At 38.5% G+C, this 18,615-nt stretch overlaps 1 protein-coding gene across 2 annotated transcripts in view; it reads right to left on the bottom strand.

Annotated features, from left to right (window-relative positions):
* Positions 1-18,615, bottom strand: part of PDZRN4 (PDZ domain containing ring finger 4) — a 953,431-nt gene that overhangs the window by 328,575 nt on the left and 606,241 nt on the right. For both annotated transcript variants that reach the window (XM_044087444.1, XM_044087445.1), the window contains exon 2: positions 3,279-3,532. In XM_044087444.1, coding sequence (XP_043943379.1) covers positions 3,279-3,532 — 254 coding nt within the window. The remainder of the gene's footprint in view (positions 1-3,278; positions 3,533-18,615) is intronic.

Genomic DNA, 18,615 nt, shown 5'->3' with positions numbered 1-18,615 from the left:
AAACATTTTTTTGATAATAAGCTTAATTAATTGTGTTTCAGATCAAAAAGTTAAGATGAACTAAATGTCACAAAGATGTGAATTAATCCAATTTACATATATCTATATCTATCTACCTACACACACACACACACACACACACACACACACACACACACACACACACACACACACACACACACACACACACACACACACACACACACACATGCACATGCACATAAACACACACAGACATGCACACACACACACACATATATATGCTCACTCACTCACTCACTTACTCACTCATACTCGCACTAGATAGACAAACATGAAAACAAATATCTGCTGAAGACTTCCTTAAAATTTAATTTATTTTATTTAATAAATTTTACATTAATACATGTAAATACATTTTCAAGGACAATATTTAGGGTTTAAAGAGTGAACATATGGACACTACTGAGTTTCTTAGAAAATTAGCTGTTCTATATCAACATATAATAAGTCATTTGGTGATTGTCAACATTAAAGGTTGCTATAAGTATATAATGCATTGAGAGCTGTGATTATCCTCAAACAAACGAGTAAATTACATCCTGGTTCACTACTACTCTATTGCTTAGACCCCTATGTGCTATTAACATGGAGTCGCAGACAGCTCTAACCAGTAAACAGCAACATGAGAACATGAAAAGACTTTTATTTCTCATTTCTGCCTGCTGTCTGCTAAAGTACACAAAGCATTATGAATTAAACTGCTTCCCTTAGACAGGAGACAATTTAGGACATTAACCACTCCCCCACTGCTTTACTGGCTTTGAAAGCCACCACAACAGACTGTGTTTTTTTTTCTAATCTTACTTTTCTCCATGGACTACAAAGAATTATAACAAGATCTCCAGTCACAATGAACTGTGCATTCTCAACATGGATGCCAAGCTTTGCTCTTGAAGTGAATTTCTTGTCAAGGATGTCTCAATCAAATAATATATACATTATAATCAGCAACTCAGTCATAATCCTTTATGTTATCTGACCTATAGTCACAGTATACACACTGTGCATGTTACATTTTTTTTTGCCAAAACTCAGAAGTACTCCTAAGCTGTATGTTGGGTGTTTGACATCTAAAAAATAGTATCTAAACTCACACATACACACACACACACACACACACACACACACATATATCTGTGTGTCTCTGCGTGTGTGTGTGTGTGTGTGTGTATATATATATATATATATATATATGTGTGTGTGTGTGTGTGTGTGTGTGTGTATATATATATATATATATATATATATATATATATATATATAGATATATAGATAGATAGAAACACATGCACATATACACACAGACACACATTTTTATCTCCTTATAATGACTGGTTTATGATGCAGCAGGAGAATGCAGGAGGTTAAATCTGTGATGCGCTACTGACTTATGTAGTATTATTTAATTATGCCTGTACTTCCTGAGTCTGGTGTCCTTTGAATGAGAAGTTAAACCAAGCTGCCCTCTGCTTGAGTTGGTGGTAACTCAGGTGGATGTAAAGTCCCCACGGTATGTATCAAAAAGAGTAAGGGAAATCCTCTGACGCCTGGTCAAATTTCACCAGGTAATATAAATACCACCTTGAGTCTCCTCTGAAAAGAGGGCAATAGCCTAGTTGGACTAACCCAGTCAACAAAGGATAAATAAATAAAATGAATAATAAATAGGTTACATTTTCAAAGGCTATAATTCATTCAGCATCCTTATGACGATGGTGATTGGACATCTACTTTACAATTTACTATAATCCCATGCTCTAATGCAGACCCTTAAGCTAATTTTTAATTGAGGTATGAACTGATCATACTCCGTATTACTTTATGCAGATATTAATAGTGTGAACTTCATACATCTACAACTCTCTTAGGATTTGTAAACATCCCATGTATTGCTTGACTGTGGCTAACAAAATAATACACTTCCTTTAGTTGTTTTGGCTGACAGGACATACGGAACCTTGACTAACTTTTTGGTGATGTTTTATGTCTGGTTAAATGACTTGCACAAAGTCAAAGAGAAGAGAAATGAAAACTGTGGGAAACATATCCTGGACTGTTAAAGGCAGACAACAGTGGAAAAATATTTAACCACTCCATACAAGTGGGTGTTAAAAGAATTCCAAATAAGTGTTCTTGCTCTGTCTCAGGATATCAGACTCTTTGATGGTTCTAACCAGAAGGCTACTGTTGGAATATTTTTTATATTAATCCAAATGATATAAAATGAGATGGGATTAGTCACTTAGTTACAACAGCAGCATTTTATTTGATATTTACAATATTTTCCAGTAAGTGATACGACAGTGAGCATTTGATTATGTGAAAGACATGCAGTGGAGTAGATGAACAGTGGCGAGAACAATGTACAGATCACAAACTAAGTACAGTATTTACTTCTGCTTTGTAATAGTACAGTGTTCCTGTATGTTAATCAGACAGAGATTGTCGATTAGGTTGTTATGCTGTATTATTCTTGTATGCAGACTTAATTTATTGGCACACCAGACAGACTAATCGATCTTAAGTAAAACAAAAATTTCTCTAAAAGAGCAGTCAATGCACATGTACATACATACAAATATTTCAAGCATGAGATATCTGAAAGAGACACTGTACAAGTTAAGATACTTTAGTCTTTCATAATAAATTAAATTTTCACATCCATGGATGCCCTTGGTATATTTCCACTGTACTCTTTCCAGTTTACTAATTCTTGTTTTCCTATAGGGTTTCCATATTGTTATTCCATACTCAAGTTTGAGTCTACTGTAACTAACAAACAATGACATCATCATTTCTGATTTCCTAGACTTTATAAATCTTTTTATACAACCTATAGCTCTATAACTATCATTAACTAATTGGTTGATATGATTAGAAAAATTCATAGCTGAATCTAACCATATACCCAGGTCCTTAAATGAGTCTACAGTTTCAATCACTGCGTGCTGTATTAAAAGTTCACCTTTCAATTTAGGTCAAATCTCAGATGCTTAGTTTTTGATGTATTTATCAGCATATTATACATGTAGAACAAGCGGAGCGATTATATGTATCTAACAGAGAGGTAACTAAACAGGCTGTTTATGAGTCCCAGCCTAGGAGAATTTAAAATTTAAGGATATATAGCTTTAAGTGGTCAACATAACTTCCACATATATTAAAATAATTAAACGTGCATTAATTCATGCAATAATACTCAGTGGATTAAACAACTAATAATGCATGCTGCATACCTGTCAGATAAAAGAAATGGGCAGATATCAGGAACTGGAGGAGTTAATGGCCGCATTTTTGCAAGGGCCATGATGTGTTCAAAAGTAATGTCTGTCTGAGTGCATGCATCAATGAGATGGATTTCCTGGGAACTTGCATGGACTTTTGCAATCGGTGCTCTTCGCAAAACTTGAACAACAATTGGCTCCTTAACATTTCGTAGTGCTTCCACTGTCTCATCATGTGCAGCTTTTGAAAGATCCTTTCCATTGACCTGAGGAAATGAAAAAAGGTATTTTATTATCAATCAATTAAACAATGAATCCTAGATAATTACGCCCATCCACTTTATGGTTTTACAGTACATGTTATAAGAAACAAAGGAAGTTTGTAACCCTCAGGTCAAATAGTAATGCACTGTCAAAACAATTAGATCGATTCATCATAGAATTCAACAAAAATTTTTTCAGGTATCAGCAGGAAGCTTTCATATTTGACCCATTTTAAGCATTTTGGTTGGCTAATTTGAATGCAGATATCCTGTTTGAAGATTTCAAGCAGATAAACTTCTTCTTCTTTGTCTTTCGGCTTATCCTGGTTAAGGGTCACCACAGCAGAATAATGGTCCACAGAAAGTACAGTTGTGTACACTTACCATAAATGTAGATGTTCGAGTGTATTCACTGTTGCAGCCATTACACCTGGGTTATCCTGCTGGCAGACTACCCTCAGTCGGCCTGAATTCCAAAGTCTAGGTCCGGCGTCGGTTGCTGTCGCCTCTCCCCTGACGTCAGTGCACCAGGGTATAAAAGATGCAGCCAACACCATTTTCTTCAGTTTTTCTTGCCCCAGATGTCAGGTGCCCCCAAAAGGGTAGGCTAAAAAAATATGCCAATAAAACATGCATGCACCAAAATATGTTATAACTTAAACTACAAGCAAATACACCACATAGGTTGTATAGAGTAGAGATGTGCAGATAAGTTCCAGCAAAGATATGAGGGATGGTGGGTGGGTAACCTGGACTGCAACAGTGAATACACTCGAACATCTACATTTATGGTAAGTGCACACAACTGTACTATGTTCTTCGTGTTTCACTGTTGCAGTCATTACACTTGGGTTGAATTCCAAAGCTATGGTTGGGAGGCTGGAGCTAATATAAAATTAGGAGCGGCTATGAGGCCCTGCAAGACTGCAGTGGCAAAGCCTGCCCTGGATTTAGAGTAGAGTGGTAAATGATAGTGCTTTGTAAAGGTGTACACTGAACTCCAGGTAGCAGCCTCTAAAATGTCTTTGGTTGGTACTCCACTGAGGAAGGCTGCTGAAGTGGCTGCTGCTCTGGTTGAATGTGGCCTGATGCCCTTAGGCACTGGCTTGCCATGTTGTGAATAGCAGAAATGAATGCAGTGGCCTATTCACTTAGAAATAGTTTGCTTTGAGATAGCCTTTCCTTGTGATCCTGCAGCATATGCCACTAGTAGTTGCTCTGTCTTTCTGAAAGCTTTGGTTCTGTTCAAGTAGAAGCATAGCTGTCTGTGTACGTCCAAAGAGTGCAGAATTCTCTCCCTTTTATTCCGTGGGTTTGGATAAAAAGTAGGCAGATGAATAGCTTGGTTAAGAGCCACACTGGACACTACCTTAGGCATAAATGTTGGGTTTCTCCTCAGAGAAACCCTGTCTGGATAAAAAATGATAAAAGGTTCCACAGCCATGACAGCCTGTAGCTCTGAGACTCATCTTGCAGAGGTTATTGCTAGGAGCAGAGCTGTTTTCCAAGATAAAAATTTTATATCAGCAGTAGCGGCTGGCTCACAAGGCGGCAGGGTGAGTTTTTCCAAGACATAATTGAGGTCCTGTGCAGGTATTGGTGATCTCCTTGGAGGCCTTAAGTTTTTGATTCCTCTGAGGTACTGTCTTAATAAAGGATGAGAAAAGATTGGTGGCTCTGTATTGTAATGAGCCGAAATTGCAAAGGCATGGATTTTAATTGATGAAAAGGATAGGCCTTTGTCCAGCATCTCAGTTAAATATTGCAAAATCTGAGGAATATTTGGTATAGCTGTGTCAATTCCTTGTGCCTGGTTCCAAGCACAGAATCTCTTCCATTTTCCAGCATAAGACTTTCTGGTACTAGGCCTTCTGGCCTCCAAAATGACATCCATCACAGCTTTAGTGAGAGGCACGTTTTGTATGACTACATTATCCGCCATGCTGCCAGATTTAAGGTCTTTAGCTGGCTGTGCAGGATCTGATTGTTTTGCTGGGATGGTAGATGAGGTATTTGAGGCAAGGGCCAAGCCGGGCATTGAGACAAGTTCCTTAGGATTGAATACCAGTACTGGTGGGCCCAGCCTGGGGCAATCAATATCATCTTTGGCTTCTCTTGTCTGACCTTTAGGAGTACCTTGGGGAGGAGAGGCAGTAGAGGAAAGGCATATACTGCTAAGCTTTTCCAGCTGAAAGATAGGGCATCCACTTTCCATGCTTGTCTGTGATAAGTCTTTGTGCAGAATCTTTTTAGTTGGTAGTTGTGAGGAGAGGCAAATAGATCTATCTCTGGGCATCCCCATTCCCTTGTTATCATGCTGAAGACTTGTAGATCCAATTTCCACTCGTGGGGATCCATGAGGTTTCTGCTTAGTTCATCTGCCAGAGTATTTATCTTTCCTGGCAGAAATTGTGCCTGCAGATGTACTTGGTAAGTCAAATCTGTGTTCCACAAAGTCATGGCTAGTCTGCAAAGGGGGTAAGAATGAGTGCCTCCCTGCTTATTTATATACCACATGACCGTGGTTTTGTCTGTCTTTATCAGTAGTTGTCCCGGATGAAGTAGGTCCTTGAAGGCTGTCAGGGCATTCTGAACAGCCAGCATCTCTTTTTGACTGATATGTAGATGCCTTTGGTTTGCGGACCATGTACCTTGAATACACCTTCCTGCCATGTGGACCCCCCCAGGCATAATCTGATGCATCTGTTGTTAATGTCTGCCTGGCTGGGGGTAAAGTGAATGGCTGTCCCTTGTTCTGGTGACAAGCCTTTACCCACCATCGAAACTCCTGCTGCAGGCAGGGAATGAGGGTAATTATTGTTTCCAGGCTGTGGCAATGTTGAGTCCAAACACTTTTTAGGTACAGTTGAAGTTTCCTCATATGCAGTCTCGCATATGGAATTAGTAGAAAGCAGGATGCCATGAAGCCCAAAGCCTGCAGAATTTTTTTTGCAGATAACTGGGTGTTTGTTGCCAACTGGTTGAAATAGGTAGTCAGTTGTCTTTGTTTGTCTGGCGTGAGATAAGCCATCTGGGCAGTTGTATTTAAGCTTGCACCCAGGAATATTATCTATTGAGAGGGTACTAGTTTTGATTTCTTTTCGTTGACTGTGTACCCTAGGCCTGTTAGAAATCTCTTTACAAATGCCAGATGCTGTAATAGAATGTCCTTGTTCTCTGCTTGAATGAGGCAGTCATCCAAGTAAGGATATATTTGTATTCCTCTTTGTCTGCAGAAAGCAATTACTAGTGCCAGATACTTTGTGAAGACCCTGGGCGCAGTAGATAAGCCAAAGGGCAGTGTAGAGAATTGGTAGTGCATTGAGCCAGCTTTGAAACTGAGGTATCTTCTGCATGTTTGTCTGATTGGGACATGCAGGTATGCCTCTTTTAGATCTAAAGTGACGAGCCAAGCCTTCTTGCCCAGCATGGGTAGAAGTTGCTGTAGAGTCAACATTTTGAATTTTGGAATATCCAGAAATGTGTTTAGAATAGATAGGTCCAGTATTGGTCTCCAGGTCTTGTCCTTTCTTGGTACCAAGAACAGTCTTGAATAAAATCTTTGTCCCTGCTCTTGCTCTGGTACTTGTTGAATGGCCCTCATGTCCATGAGGGATGAGACTTGCTTTTGTGCCTCTGCCCACTGATTTTTTGGCAGGTCTGGCCAACCGTTTGTCCTTGGTAGGGTATGGAAGTGAAACTTGTAGCCTTGTGACACTGTGTCTAGGACCCATTTGTCCTGGGTTATAATGTGCCAATTTTGAGAAAAAAGTGCTAGTTTTCCCCCAAAAGGTACTGCCAGAAGATAAGTGCTTGATGCAGGCAGGGGGAAGTCATTGGGACTGTTTCCTGTATGGCTGTGATTTATCTTCTCCACTTTTGGAGGTAGAAGCACCCCATTGTTTAGGTCTGTACGAACCTTGGGGCTGGGATCTGCCTCTTGGGTGTCTGTATCTGCCCCTTTGTGGTCTGTCTGACACTGGAAAGGACCAATTCTTTGTAGGCCAGTGTCTGCTTAATCTAGGACGCTGTACCTGTAAGAAATCCTTAACCGTTTGCATATATTTAGCTTTGTCCTCCATTTTCTTTAACACCTCTTCTGCTTTAACACCAAACAAAGTATCATGCTGTAATGGAGCATCTAATAATTTTGCTTTGACATGATCAGGCAGATTTTGCTCCTTTAACTAAGCATGCCTCCTGATAACAGAACCCGTAACAGCAGCCCTGCAGGAGGCCTCCAAAGAATCAAAACCACATTGCAAAGTTTGCTTTCCAACTTGTTCAGCTGCATGTAATAAATCCTGCATTTCTTTGTTTTCTGCACATTCAGAATTTATCAACATTTTCTGTTTAAGCAGTGACATAATATATTGTCGATATTTGAGCATATGAAACTGACAATTTAAAGCCCTTATAGCCAAGGTAGCAGAAGTGTAAATCTTTTTTCCCCATCTGTCCAGTGCCCTAGAATCCCTGTCTGAGGGGGTAGGGTTTTTTGCAGCGGAAGCCTTGACCCCTTTGGGACCCTGAGAGATAGTTTCTGGGTCAGCAGCAGGGTTTTTGAAAAGGAATTTATGAGAGTCAGGAACCCTGTAGTACCTGTCTGGCTTAACAGGAACTGGAGGTAAGGAGTCAGAGGTCAGACTGGACTCTGAAAATGCACCATCTACAATGTCTAACACAGGGGGAATAGCTATGGGCCTGTGTTGTGGTAGTAAAAGGAAGTCTCTGAGCCTTTTCTTAGATTCTGAAAAATCTTGGCTCTCCCAGTGGAAATGCTCCCTCATGGTATGCAAGGTTTCCCCAAAAGAGTAATCCTCAGGAGGAGAGGCTGAAGGGATAGATTCTTCAGCATCAGAATCCTCATAGGGAGGAAGAGAGTATTCCTGATCAGAAGAGGAATCAGAAGAAATGGAAACCTGATCTGAAGATTCATATTCTGTCTCTTGCCTAGGCCTTTTATCAGGAGGGGGATGAAAAATCCCTGATCAAAGTAATTAAGTCTTCGGACATTTTGAGCATCTTTTTCTTGGGCATGGAGGCCTGTCCATGAGGCTGTTGTACTTGCTTCTTTGTCTTTAAAGGAGCTTTAGTCTTTGCCTCTGAAGCTGAAGTCGTTTTAATGTATAATTGAGTAGGTCTGAAAACACCCCAAGAAGCCGATGCCTGCTCAGCAGCTCCGGACCCATCTGGGGGAATAGTCTCCGAAGGTCCAATACCTTGAGCTTCCAGTGGCTTAGTCAACTCCACATGGGAGTCGGTAGTGGTCTGCGGGTCTAAAGTAGTGGGCATCAGGGGCTGCGAAGGCACCTCACTGAGAGCCGGCGAACTGACGACTGGCTTAGAAGAAGCCCCGTCATCGGTTTTGGAACTCGGATGCCTATACTTTTCTTTTTCCTTGTGTTTCTTGTGAATTCCAGTAGTCGGATGGATATCTGATGACATTGTATAATTAAATCTTCTGGCCAAAGTAATGTAATGCAAAATCGTACCGACGCTTAATAGCGCGTTGGTTAAATCTAGCACAAAACCGACAACTAGCAACGTCATGGTCAGGGCCTAGGCAAGGAATACAGTAAGAATGAAAGTCCTTATGAGGTATTTGCTTCCCACAAGAAATACAATTATTAACTTTTTCTGACATTGGTCTGTAGCAAGAAAAAAGTTTCCCCAACGAGGTACTTAGCTTTTAATGAAGACTTCAGATCTGAAATTTGAACACGAAAATCACAGGAGTCGGCCGACCGGCACTTGCGAACTGCTTATGCTTCGGGCACCGCGTGGCAAGAGAGACTGAAGAAAATGGCGTCGGCTGCATCTTTTATACCCCTGATGCACTGACGTCAGGGAAGAGGTGACAGCAACCAATGCTGGACCTAGACTTTGGAATTCAGGCCGACTGAGGGTAGCCTGCCAGCAGGATAACCCAAGTGTAATGACTGCAACAGTGAAACACGAAGAACATCTACATTTATGGTAAGTGTACACAACTGTACTTTCTGTGGACCATTGTTCTGCTGTTGGTAGTGGAGTTTTACAGGGTCAAGTTGCCAGCTTAGCGCCCAACCTTCTTCAGAAGGCACACACATGCACCCTATGGCCAATTTAGTGTGCCCAATCCACCTACAACATGTCTTTGGGATGTAGGAGGAAACCAGAGCACCTGGAGAAAACCCACTCGACCACAGGGAGGACATGCAGATGCCACACAGAAGGCACCCCACCCATACAGTACCACTATACAAAACACACACACATGACCACATGCACACACACACACACACACACACACACACACACACACACACACACACACACACACACACACACACACACACACACAAACACACACACACACACACACACACACACACACACACACACACACACACACACACACACACACACACACACACACACACACACACACACACACACACACACACACACACACACACACACACACACACACACACACACACACACACACACACACACACACACACACACACACACAGATGCAAAAGCAGATATGGCTTTAGAGCATATGGCATGATTGTGAATATTGCTTCACATGAAAACAGACATATTTGCACACTTATTTTCCTGTGGGGAGAAAGACACCTCACACCTACTTATGCTTGAAACATTGTCTTCTGTTCTGCTGAACCCAATAAAATAGTTTTATTTCTACTTCATGGCACTATGTGTGAGGTCTGAACACTCACAAAGTCAGACTCATGTCCATAGCATTTGTGCCACAGTTTGGTAAAGTTACACAGAAACAAAATGGCATAAAACAAAACATGTGACTGCTACATACTGTTCATAATTGCAAAAGGGAGGTCCAGTTCTGTCAATTCCTGAAAACATATTACATTTCCATGAAAGCCAAAGTACCACTTGCTGCTCAATAAAGTAAGTTGATTCATTTGAGTGCTGACAAAGAAAAACATTCCTGTGTTTAGCTCAGATTTTCGTTATATTGCAGGTAGTAGAATTCATAATGAAATTCTAGTACCAGATTTTAATAAGATAAATAAGAAACATTAATCTTTTTAGTATGACAGGACTACTAAAGTTGTTGCTTAGGGTTTGTATTATCTTCACATTGTTTTAAAGACAGCACTAGAATCAATCGTACTTCCTTTTCTACCCGAATCAGTCTTTTTTTTCCCTTTCTCAGTAGGATATCTTTCCATGATATTTAATATTAAATACTTGCTCCATCAATAGGAGTAAGCAGAATAGCACAAGATGGCTGGATTTTACTGAAGGGCTGAAAAAACTATTATGAATGTCACAATTTACAGTGTTATATTACTTTGCCACAATTTACAGGGTTACATCACTTTGTCACAATTTACAGTGTTAAATTACTTTGTCACAATGTACAGTGTTATATTACTTTGTCACAATGTACAGTGCTACATTATTTTATCACAACTTACAGGATTGCATTACTTTGTCACAATTTACAGTTTTATATTACTTTGCCACAATTTACAGTGTTACATTACTTTGTCACAATTTATAGTGTTACATTACTTTGTCACAATTTACAGTGTTACATCACTTTGCCACAATTTACAGTGTTACATTACTTTGTCACAATTTACAGTGTTACATTACTTTGTTACAATGTACAGTGTTATATTACTTTATCACAACTTACAGGGTTACATTACATTGTCACAATTTACAGTGTTATATTACTTTGCCACAGTTTACGGTATTACATTACTTTGTCACAATTTACCATGTTACATCACTTTATCACAATTTACAGTATTATATTACTTTGTCACAATTTACAGTGTTACATTACTTTGTCACAATTTACAGTGTTACATCACTTTGTCACAATGTACAGTGTTATATTACTTTACCACAACTTACAGGGTTGCATTACTTTATCACAACTTACAGTGTTACATCACTTTGTCACAATTTACAGTGTTACATTGTCACAATTTACAGTGTTATATTACTTTGTCACAATGTACAGTGTTACATTACTTTATCACAACTTACAGGGTTGCATTACTTTGTCACAGTTTACAGTGTTATATTACTTTGCCATAATTTACAGTGTTACATTACTTTGTCACAATTTAGTGTTGCATTACTTTATCACAACTTACAGGGTTGCATTACTCTATACCCAATTTACAGTGTTACATTACTTTGTCATAATTTACAGTGTTATATTATTTTTCCACAATTTACAGTGTTGCATTACTTTGTCACAAAGTACAGTGTTACATCACTTTGTCACAATTTACAGTGTTACACTGGCACAATTTACAGGGTTACATTACTTTGCCACAATGTACAGTGTTACATTACTTTATCACAACTTACAGGGTTACATTACTTTGTCACAATTTACAGTGTTTTATTACTTTGTCACAATTTACAGTGTTACATTACTTTATCACAATTTACAGGGTTACATTACTTTGTCACAATGTACAGTGTTACATTACTTTGTCACAATTTACAGTGTTACATCACTTTGCCACAATTTACAGTGTTACATTACTTTGTCACAATTTACAGGGTTACATTACTTTAAAACAATTCACGGTGTTATATCACTTTGTCTCAATTTACAGTGTTATATTACTTTGTCACAATATACTGTGTTACATTACTTTGTCACAATTTACAGTGTTACATCACTTTGCCACAATTTACAGTGTTACATTACTTTGTCACAATTTAGAGTGTTACATTACTTCGGCACAATTTACAGGGTTACATTACTTTATCACAATTTACAGGGTTGCATCACTTTGTCACAATTTACAGTGTTACATCACTTTGTCCCAATTTATAGGGTTACATTACTTTAAAACAATTCACGGTGTTATATCACTTTGTCTCAATTTACAGTGTTATATTACTTTGTCGCAATATACTGTGTTACATTACTTTGTCACAATTTACAGTGTTACATCACTTTGCCACAATTTAGAGTGTTACATTACTTTGTCACAATTTAGAGTGTTACATTACTTCGGCACAATTTACAGGGTTACATTACTTTATCACAATTTACAGGGTTGCATCACTTTGTCACAACTTACAGTGTTACATCACTTTGTCCCAATTTATAGGGTTACATTACATTGTCACAATGTACAGTGTTGCATTACTTTATCACAACTTACAGGGTTGCATTACTCTATACCCAATTTACAGTGTTACATTACTTTGTCACAATTTACAGTGTTATATTATTTTGCCACAATTTATAGTGTTGTATTACTTTGTCACAAAGTACAGTGTTACATCACTTTGGCACAATTTACAGTGTTACACTGGCACAATTTACAGGGTTACATTACTTTGTCACAATTTACAGTGTTACATTACTTTATCACAACTTACAGGGTTACATGACTTTGTCACAATTTACATTGTTATATTGCTTTGTCACAATTTACAGTGTTACATTACTTTATCACAATTTACAGGGTTACATTACTTTGTCACAATGTACAGTGTTACATTACTTTATCACAATTTACAGTGTTATATTACTTTGCCACAATTTAGTGTTACATTACTTTGTCACAATTTACAGGGTTACATTACTTTAAAACAATTCACAGGGTTATATTACTTAGTCACAATTTACAGTGTTACATTACTTTGTCACAATTTACAGTGTTACATTACTTTGTCACAATTTAGAGTGTTACATTACTTAGTCACAATTTACAGTGTTACATTACTTTGTCACAATGTACAGTGTTATATCACTTTGTCTCAATTTACAGTGTTATATTACTTTGTCACAATGTACTGTGTTACATTACTTTGTCACAATTTACAGTGTTACATCACTTTGCCACAATTTACAGTGTTACATCACTTTGCCACAATTTACAGTGTTACATTACTTTGTCACAATTTAGAGTGTTACATTACTTCGGCACAATTTACAGGGTTACATTACTTTGTCACAATGTACAGTGTTATATCACTTTGTCTCAATTTACAGTGTTATATTACTTTGTCACAATTTAAAGTGTTACATTACTTCGTCACAATTTGCAGGGTTACATTACTTTGTCACAATTTACAGTGTTACATCACTTTGCCACAATTTACAGTGTTACATTACTTTGTCACAATTTAGAGTGTTACATTACTTCGGCACAATTTACAGGGTTACATTACTTTGTCACAATGTACAGTGTTATATCACTTTGTCTCAATTTACAGTGTTATATTACTTTGTCACAATTTAAAGTGTTACATTACTTCAGCACAATTTGCAGTGTTGCATTACTTTATCACAATTTACAGGGTTGCATCACTTTGTCACAATTTACAGTGTTACATCACTTTGCCACAATTTATAGGGTTACATTACGTTGTCACAATGTACAGTGTTACATTACTTTGTCACAGTTTACAGTGTTATATTACTTTGGCACAATTTACAGGGTTACATTACTTTGTCACAATTCACAGGGTTACATTACTTTTTAATAGCATTAATCTCAAAGTTTACTGGATACAGTGAACAGGTGTAAATAAAGATCATGCTAACATGTGCCTGCTGGCAGCACATGCATAATCTAAAGTTTTTATAACTAATTTAAGATATTAGAAATGTTTTCACTGAATACATAATCAACTTTTGAACTGATGTGTGCCAAAGCCGTGACTAGTTTTCCAAGGCCAAAGCACATGAGGAAAAATTAATGTTCTGTTACATATTCTGCTTAAATACTCTGCACCTGAGGCTTAGAGGGGTAACGTACTATCTATATCCTGTTTCACCTGGGTATGATTAGCAGGTTAGGTACTTGAGGGGACTATAGACATAGACAGGTGTGCCCATCTGGGATGCAAGGGTGGGAATGGATTACTGCCCAGTCACCTTTTCTATACTGGATCCTGATCGGAGGACATGGGCGGAGGAGTCAACAGGCAAGGGCAGGTGTGGGCTTCACTACCCAAGCCCATGACTGTAGCACATCGTGGCAGTGTGTTGGGGGTGCATGGCACAAGTTGCTAGATGGATAGTGATAATCCCTGTGATGACATGAGTGCTCACATCACCATCCAGTGGACAATGTTATAGTCATTCATGCAAAACGCTCTCATAGTCTGGATGCTGGTGAGAGCAAAAACTCCCCAAACATTGACCAAATAAGAGCCTCTCTGGGTGACTCCCACACTAGGGATCTGAAGGAAAAATTTCCCAGCCATGGTGACCAAATGAACTCAAGTCTACTTGGGGGAGCATAATTGATGGATGACAAGCAGAAGAGGAAAATACACCTAGGAAAATAATATACTCTGTTTTCATAATACTTTTTAGGTACGCTAGAAAAAATACTGCAGCTGTAAAAAAGAAAAGAGGAACTATAAAGTTTGTCCTTTTCTGCTTTCAACATTTGAATGGCATACATTAACAGATTATGTTTACAGTGTGCATTACTAATGATTTTCTTTTAATGTTACTTACATTGTTTTGATCACGAACTGGAAGACTTCCTTTTGTAGTTTGCCATTTTACAAAACAGCTGTTAAACATCTGCATATTAATCATAACTTATATTGGATGTCATTTCATACTGACCAGACTTTGTGCTCATGGTAACATATTACTCGGCTACCATCTTTTCTTTCAAACTATTCAGTTTGCATTGTCAAGACATTTGGGTGGGTTTATTTTATTCTACCATTACTTCTCATTTCACAATAATAAACACAAAAAATACTATTAATTTTACAAAAGTTTTCATACAGAGCATCTTTTGAGCAGCTTTAAGATATCTTCTCAAACATTTTCTGCTCCAGTTGGACTTCCTGTCTATATTCTGACATATGAAAATCATTTGCAATTTTCTCTCTGCTCTTATCTCGGTATAAATTATCTTTGAGGGATTCCTTTTCAGCATTACTATTGCAATGTTTTATCTAACTGCTGTGAAAAGAAAAATACAATTTAACAAAGTTCATAAACTGGAAATATACTAGGATAATCAGAAAGTCCGTAGTGAAGCCATCTTGTTTGCGGAATCCATGGTGGCTTCACCGACTATGCTTACCTCTCCATCAGCACTAAGTAGTGGTTCAGAGATTGGAATTTAATTGAATCAACTAGCCAGCTTACAATTTCAGTTAAAGATGTGACAACAAATGGATACAATCAATCTGCCAATCAGCAAAGTAGATGATGATCATACATCTTGATTTGACCCTAGTGCTATGGATTTAACCCTTTGAATATAAGTGGCAGAGTATCGAACTCCCATTCTGTTGAAGTATTATTTAACAAAGTAACCATCATTAGCAGAATAATAAAAGTATCCTGGGGCTTGAAAAGAAAGTGAGGTAGAAAGATATGAGCTTGTTTTTAAAAGCCTGGATTGCTTTGACTTATTTTCGATTTATGTTTCAGTAACCTCGCCAATTTTTAAATCCACCCTCTGCCCAAAATGGAAACGCCATGCTGTTAATAGTTCAGTTCCTTCTATATAAAGAAGAAGGAGAATGTCCTGCAGACAGGTTGGCACATAAAGGAAATAGCATACATTGGGTGGTGGATCAGATTTATTTTTCCAAACCACTGGTTAGGCGCAGGAAAGCCTGTTACCCATTGAGTCACTACTATGGGGTTTGAAAACTGCACTTATTCAAGACTGTCTGCATAGTCATAGCACATCTCACTGTCTTCCTATATCCTACCAACACATAGTCCACTGTTATAGATGTGGAACTTCTTACCAATATACCTGTGTCATAAACTCTGCTGTGTTTAGGAACTCATCGTCTCATAGCATGCAAGCTGTACGGGGCTGGGTAATGTGTTGCCATTTAAAACTTATAGATAGACAGCATGCCCATTTGATGCTGTTTTCAGTTTGTATATCCTGATTAAACTGAAGGCTCACATTTCAGGTTGAGACTGGTGTTATAACCGGAGGAGATGAAATCTCCTCCTGCCTCCTACTGATTCACCACATCCACTGATAAGAGACTCATGCAGTTTACAGCACACTCTGTATTTAAGGATTCCCTTTGTAGTTGTGTACTTTTATCTGTCACAGTGCGGAAGGAGCAGGGAGCCCTTTTCTGATGTGGCTCCAGTTTTAAACTGACACTATAAGTGTCCATCTTCCTTCAGAAGGGGCCCCCTTGGCTTACGTATTTTGTATAATTTTACACAGGCAGCATCCTTGGCTGGAATAATATTCAGATTGTACTAGCACTTTTTTTACCCTTATTTATTTACATGTACAGCAATGTTTTGGGGTTAAAACAGCACAACCTCTTTTTTATACTATACAAGACAAGGAAGATTTTAAGGTCACACTCGGTTGAGATGCACATGAAAATGGTCCATTGAGGTCTAGACTCTACCCTGGTCCACAAATAAACCACATAAAGTGAACTAAATAAAATGTTAAGAGTCTGTCTGACTCCCAAGACTCTATTGCCCTCACTCTGCCATGATGGATACCACTGTCTATTTTTCTGAACACCTGACCCCAGTAAATGTCCTTGGAAGATTTGGGAGTACACATGTCATCTGTAACTATGATTGCTCATGCACTCTTTACCATTACACAATCAAATGTATTATTTATTCAGAAATATGCATTCTGATTGGTCAGCTCAACCAGCACAGACACACACACACACACACACACACACACACACACACACACACACACACACACACACACACACACACACACACACACACACACACATGCACATACCCATGCGCTCATGCTCGGACACACACACACACACACACACACACACACACACACACACACACACACACACACACACACACACTCAAACACACATGCACACATGCACACAGAGCGAGAAAACTCTTGGAAGATAACTACATGAGGATTAGTGCCAGTTTCTCCGTACAATAATAAATACTACAATCTTTATGTTGTGCTTGGTTTCAGTCCATGTGCAGTTGATGAAGCATGACTTCAGTCAGTGTATAATCATATACTTATCAGAAGTCCATTCATTGTAGAAGCAATATTATCTGGACTCACTTCTCAACATCTTAACAAAAAAAAGCAGATGCTGTTCATCAGGTGTCACCGCGGACGCCTCACTACCTAAAAAATGAAAAACAGAAACATCCATGTACTGCGTCAATGTACATGGCTTAATGCATGCACAGTGCAAATCTTAGAAGCCTAAGATCAACAGATAATAATGGAAGGGCTTTAAAGTCTGTCATTAAGACATTATTTAGAAAAGATGAGAGTTTTGTTTCTTTAATAATGTCCTTGTATAACATCAATATTCCACCCCTGAGTGTGGATAATGTAGGATTTAGCGCAGTTGTATACATGTCATGTTTCAGGTAAGAAGGCAATGGGTCTGGAAGCAGCAGCTCCTGCAAATAATTCATTCAGGAAATAATCATTACAAAGTTCAGCTGAATCTTGATTGGTTGCACCATCAATATTATGAACTTTTTCCACATGACTACTCTCATTTGGCTCATAAGTGAAATGCACAGTCCTGCTTATATACTACATACCTTCTGTGATCAATATGTAAGCCAGCCAAGTCTGTTATTCTCAATCTTTCAGACTTCATCTTTACAAAATGTACTGTTCTGACTCATCTACCTCAGCTTTATTTTCACCAGTCCCTGTCCTCCAAAACTGCATTTTCAATTTTTTATTTCTGGAGAAGGACATAAAGAACACCATAAAAGTATAATTAAAAAGTAATAAAGCTTCAACAGTGGATGATGTCTGAGCAGAATTGTGCAAAAGCCTTCTGTCATCAGTTATGGCGTCATATGGAAAGCTTGCATTTGCAAACTTTCCCTCAAGGCTGTGCCACCCCTCGTGAAAGCTCTCTTTCTTTATTTCTGCCCCATCCCATCAGATTAAACTTCCCACTCCCCTGTCAATTACTACCCTATTCCACTGCACACTGTCCACTACAAAATTGTAATGTACATTTGGGCAGTGAGTCTAAGCCCTTACTTGTATATACTAATACACAGTGACTATGTAGGCTTTGTCAGAGATGACACCTCTTAGTACAACATTTTAAAA

The sequence above is a fragment of the Protopterus annectens genome, chromosome 11.part0, assembly GCF_019279795.1.
Source record: "Protopterus annectens isolate FY-2018-M chromosome 11.part0, PAN1.0, whole genome shotgun sequence".
NCBI classification, from domain to species: domain Eukaryota; kingdom Metazoa; phylum Chordata; order Ceratodontiformes; family Protopteridae; genus Protopterus; species Protopterus annectens.
This window is presented reverse-complemented; position numbering and strand designations above follow the sequence as displayed.